General features: G+C 22.0%; 1 protein-coding gene across 1 annotated transcript; it reads left to right on the top strand.

Moving 5' to 3' along the window:
* Nucleotides 1-979: 979 nt before the first annotated feature.
* Nucleotides 980-5,910, top strand: PRELSG_0031400 (reticulocyte binding protein, putative; the record flags this gene model as incomplete). Its single annotated transcript, XM_028676300.1, has 2 exons — nt 980-1,034; nt 1,156-5,910. Coding segments are annotated over 2 exons (4,810 nt in total), but the record flags the coding sequence as incomplete, so codon positions are not given.

The raw sequence follows: 5,910 nt of genomic DNA, 5'->3' as shown, positions 1-5,910 counted from the left end.
AAAAAACGTATGTACATCATTGTTATAGTATATAAAATATAAAAGAAAATATATATATTAAAAATAAGAATAAAAATTATAAAAAATATAAAAAAAATAAATAAACAAAAAAGGAAATTAAATACCACTTGAAATAAAGATAATGAATAAAGGATTCATATTATTTGCGATTATTTTATTGTTCGTATATTTGTAAATGAATAAAAAAAAAATTGGGTAAATTGTCATGTCTTTACGAAACACTTTTCTAAATTATTTGCTCGAATTCACATTTCACTATAAAATTTTTTTTTGAACTTATCAAACTATATTTAATTTTTTATTTTAAAGAATAAATTTTGATAATATTTCATAAATTGGCCTCGCAAAATTGAAATTTGATAAATTTGTAACTAATATTTACATTTTTTTTTAATCTATTTTAAAATTGTTTAAATATATACTTAATAACCATTCTTTCAATTTTTTTTTATTTTAGTTATATATTATATATAAATACACACAACTCTACACTACTAACTTTTATCTACAATAAAAAAAATTTCTTTCATTTTAACTATAAATTATAATTACTTAATAATACAAAAAATTCTTATTGTGCTCTAATTTTAAAAATTTGACACATTTATATACATTTTAAAATAATTGTTATATTCCTTTTTATTTTTTTAAAAATTATTTTTTTATTTTCCTAGTTTACATATTTATTCCCTTCCACTGATACAATTTATTATATTCCCGTTGTAAATCTTACTTTTGTCTATATAATTTTTTTATTCATCTTTTAAAGTTAAATTTTCCACAAAATATATGAAAAAGGGAATTCTGTGATAAATTTTTTTACAAATAACGTACAAAATAATATTTCGAACACACAACTTTGCAAAGAGCAACAAAAATCAAGAAATATATAATATAATATATTATATTTAGGCTTTAGAGGAGGAAAAGAAGAAACTATTTTTTCATAACCTTGAATATGGAAAAGACCAAAATTGAGATAGTTTTGTTTACTCTTATATTTATCTTTTTTGGTAATATATATGTATGCATGTTTAGTTGTATTTCTATTATCTATGTTTTTTAAAAGTTAAATACTTTTATTGCTACTGGTATCATTATTTCATTTTTATGTATATTTATACATACATATAGGTATCTACTTTGAGAAAAAAGTGGAAGTAACATCAACTAATATTAAATCGGGTATTAAAGATTCATCATTTTTTTCTAATTTGAAAAAAAAAAAATTAGAAAATAATTCTATTACTGCACATAATAATAATCAGAAGAAAAATGTTAAATCTTCTATTTCTTCAAATTCAGATGTGTATAATAAAAAAATAACTAGATTAAAAACTGAAGACGAAAAATCACTGGATTTATATAGAGTAAAACCATCGATCATTCTAAAAAATAATTATATTAGAACAAAACCATTGAATATTGTGTATATAGAAAAAAGCGTTCCATATTTATCCAACACTTATATTTCTAATGAAGGAAAACGAAAAAAGTTAGGTAATACTTCATATTCCTTTATTCAAAAAGAAACTTCGGAATTAATCGATATCGAAGTTTTAAATGATTATAATAGTTTAATTACAGTACTTAATGGAAGCTACACTAACGCGAAAAATATCTATATGAACTCGCACGCCTATAAAGAAATGGAGCATTACTTTAAAGAATTACAAGATGATAAATATAATGAATTTAGAAATGTAATAATTCCTTTAATAAATAATATGACTGAACTAACGCAACAGTATATGAAATACTGTGAAGAATGTAAAGAAAAAATTGCAAAAGAAATGAATGAATTACATGAATTTATAGGAAATTTTGAGGAAGTAATATCATTTACAGAGAAAATTAGTGAATTAAAAAAAAATATAAAAGATATAAAAGCAAAATTAGATGAAGACTTTAAAGTTATTAGACAAAAAAAAGGGGAGGTGCATGATAAGTTATCGCTTATAATGAGTAAAAAATATTGCACTCTTCTATATTGCGACAAAGTGAAGCCTTTCTATGGGTCTGCTGTCACTTATTATTATAGTAAAACAAAAAAAGATATGAGTGATTATACTGACTTTTTACAAGAAGCTGAAAATTTTATAAATTCTGATAATAAGTTACTAAAAATTAGGGATAAAAATTTTTATCACAAAAAATATAAATACTCTTTAAAGTTATTAATAGAAGAAATTAATGTTATTATAAGTATTCATAAAAAAAACAAAGGAACTATATCTAATAATATTAGAGTTCTTAAATATAGTAATTCTTATTATAGTTCATGTAAATTCAGTTCTAATAATATTGTTAATATTGTTATTTCCCCTTCCGTTATGTGTAATGAAAATGTTTTTGTAGAAGATTGGAATAAAAAATTAAAAATAGATTTTGAAAATAAAAAAAAAGCAATTTATGATTTATTTGATAAAATAAAACAGGAATTATGGGATAGCATAAATTCCTTAGTTTATCCTCAGGATATAGAATCACAAAGTGTAGAAATTACTTCACAATCACAAAAACTCTTAAGTGATACAAATAGTATGATTTATGAAAATTGTGAAACGTTAGATGATTTATCATATAGTAGTCCAGGAATTCCAATCATTAAACATGAAATTACTAAATTATATGCTGAGGTAGTTACACATAGCATCAATATGAATAGTAGCTTTGATTTGATCAATAAAAAATGTGATTCTATTAAATCTAAAAAAAATAAGATAGAGACAATGAAAGCAAGTCTACCTTTAAACGAAAGTAAAACATTAAATGATATCACGGATGATGTTTTTACTACAAAACAAAATATTGAACGTATAATAACATCAGTAAATGATAAAATTGAAGTAATACAAAGTAAACATAAAGAAATAAGTGAAATAAAAAAAAAAATTGAGGGACTAATTGAGCAAATTAAAACAAAAAAAGGGGAACTAGATGAATTAGAAAGAAAAGAAGACGAAGAAAAAGAACAATATATAAAAAAAATCGAACATCACTTGAAAGAGATTGAAGAAAAAGTAAATAAATTGAATCAATTTATAGATTTAAAAAATAAGGATAATGAATACTTAAAAGTTATTGAAAATGTAATAGATGCATCATCATGTAATAATAAGGATGAATATACAAAAAAAAAAGAAGAAGCAAAAGAACAATGGAAATCAGCTTTAACATATTTATTCGGTGATGAAAGGATAGAGAAAAAGTGTAAAGATATGCCAGTTTATTTATCTGAAAAGAAAAAGTCAAATTATATGATATTTGACTTGGATACAATCAATAATATATTTAATAATTTAAACCAAAAATATATCGAGATAGATAATATTATAATTGAAAGTACAACTATTGTGAATGATAAGATAGCATCTGCAGAAAGTAATTTTATACAACTTAGGGATAGAATTATAAAAGAGTCAATTGAAGATCTGCATAATAAAATGAATAACTCATTTCAACAATTTAACAATATATTGAATTCTATATCTCAAAATATGACTAATTATAAAGCGAATATAGAAAAATTTAAAATATTGGAAGATTCCATAGAAAAAAGAAAGCATGACATTTTGGATAAGCTTATTGAGGAAGATAGTGACACATTAAAAGAAGATACATCAACAGAAATATTGAATCTTGAGAATGTTATTAGAGAAACTAAAAATTTAATATCAACAAACATAAGTGATGGAAGAAGTGTTGTATATACATTTCAAAAACAATTTGAATCATATGACAAAATACAAAATTATTTTGGTATTCTTAAAAATAATGAAATTTCTGACAATATTAATGATTTGAAAACAACAATTCATGAAATAAAAGCAGATAGCAAACTAAATGATTATGAGACAAAATATAGGGATGAAACAAATTCAATAGATGATAGTATAAAAAAAGTCGAGCTATCAAAAAAAGTTATAGAAAGTTTTAATATTTTAAATAAAGTTATAAATGGATCTAATAAAAATAACGAATCAATAGAGTACTTAAAAACAAATTTGAGAGAGTCAGAAGAAAAAATAGATAGACAAATTCTTTCTGTTAATGAGGATAATTTAATAGAAAACCAGGTAAAAGGGAATCTTTTAAGTAAATTAAGAGAAAAAAAAAATATGGAAGATCAAAAAAGGAAAATTGATAAATTAGATAAAGATTCAAAAGAATTACAAAAATTATCTTTGTCTTTTAAAAAAACAACAAAAAGTTCTCTTACTGAAGAAAATATAGAAGCCTATTCAGGAGATATATCAAAAAAAAAAAAAAATCTAGAATCTATTACAGATGAAATATATACATTAAAAGTGGGAATTACGAAATTAAATTTAGAAGTTGACAATTTAATTAACACCCAGAATAATGAAATTGCAGATTTAATTTATGAACTTATAATAAGATTAGATCTGGATATAAATAGTAAAACAAAAGCAATCTTGGGAATTCTAGAAGTAACAAAAAATAGTTTTGAAAAATATAATTCTGAAGAAGACATAAAAAATATTCATAATGAGAAAAATGGGGAAAATCTAAGAGCAATATCACAAAATTTTAGTAATTTTAAGGATGAAATTAATACTTATAATGAAAATTTTATAAAAATTCAAAATGATTCTAAAAAAGAAGTTGATAAATCTGATGAATTGAAGTATAATAATGAAAATTTCGATGACAAAAGAATCAACATGAAAAGGTATCATGATAATATAAAAAAAATATCGGAAAATTTAGATGAGATGGAAAAAGAGCTAGAAACTTCATTAAAAAATATAAATAAAAAAAAAGTAGAATATAAAAAGATTTTGGTAATTGATATTCTTGACCAAATCAGTGATAATAAAAAAGGAGGTGAAAAAGAAATAACAATCATTGACGAGTATAAAGAAAAAATTGAGGAATTGAAAGAAAAAATACCAGACTCGACAGAATGTGAATTAGTTAATTTTAAATATGAGGATTATGTTAATAATGCTAAAAAAAATAAGGAGATAATAATTAAATTGGAACAAGAAGTGAATTCATTAAGGGAAACAGTATCTAAAGATATAAAAGAAGATGAAATTAATAGGATCCAAATGGAAGTCAAAAAAAAATTAAATGAAATTATAAAAGAAAAGAATAAAATAGATAATGCATCAGAAGCTCTTAAAAATATGGGAAAATTTTTAATGTTGACAAAATTTAGTATAGTAATGGATGAAATACAAAGTAATGTAAAAAAGGTAAGGGAAGAAGAAAAAAATGCAGAGAAAAAATTCATAGAATCAGAAAATATTCAAAAAAATATATTGGATGATCTTAAAAAAGTAGAGGAATTACAAAATTTACTTATACATAACTTAGATGAGGATTCAATAAATGGAAGCATAGAGAAAGTTATATTAATTAAAGATCGCACTGAATCCAATTCAGAAAATATAAACATGCTTTTAACAGAAGTTGAAAAGCATAAGGAAACTTCTTCCTTATATCTTAATAATACCATAAGAGGAAGAGAAAAAATAGAATATTTAAAAAAGCATGATAATGATGAAACACAAAATATAACTGAAGCAGTAATGCAAAATATAAATAATTATGTTCATGAATCTGAAAATTGTTCAAAAAATGCAGAAAGACACGCACAGGAAACTAGTAAAAATTATACATTATCTTTAGAATACACAAAGGAGGTGAATGATCTCTTAAAAGATTCTTTAATTTTAGCAGAAAAAATGAAAGTTGAAATGAAAAAAAATTATGTTATAGATATGCTAATAGAAATCCAGGATAGTTATTACGATAATAAATATATATTAGAAAGATTAAAAGAAAGATTAATTAAAATAAATCAAGAAGATATTAATATGAAATGTGAATATGAAGCAAATAATGAAAAGTCTATAG

The sequence above is a fragment of the Plasmodium relictum genome, assembly GCF_900005765.1.
Source record: "Plasmodium relictum strain SGS1 genome assembly, contig: PRELSG_00_v1_457, whole genome shotgun sequence".
NCBI lineage: Eukaryota > Apicomplexa > Aconoidasida > Haemosporida > Plasmodiidae > Plasmodium > Plasmodium relictum.
The sequence above is the reverse complement of the archived record's forward strand: the minus strand, read 5'-3'. Positions and strand labels throughout refer to the sequence as shown.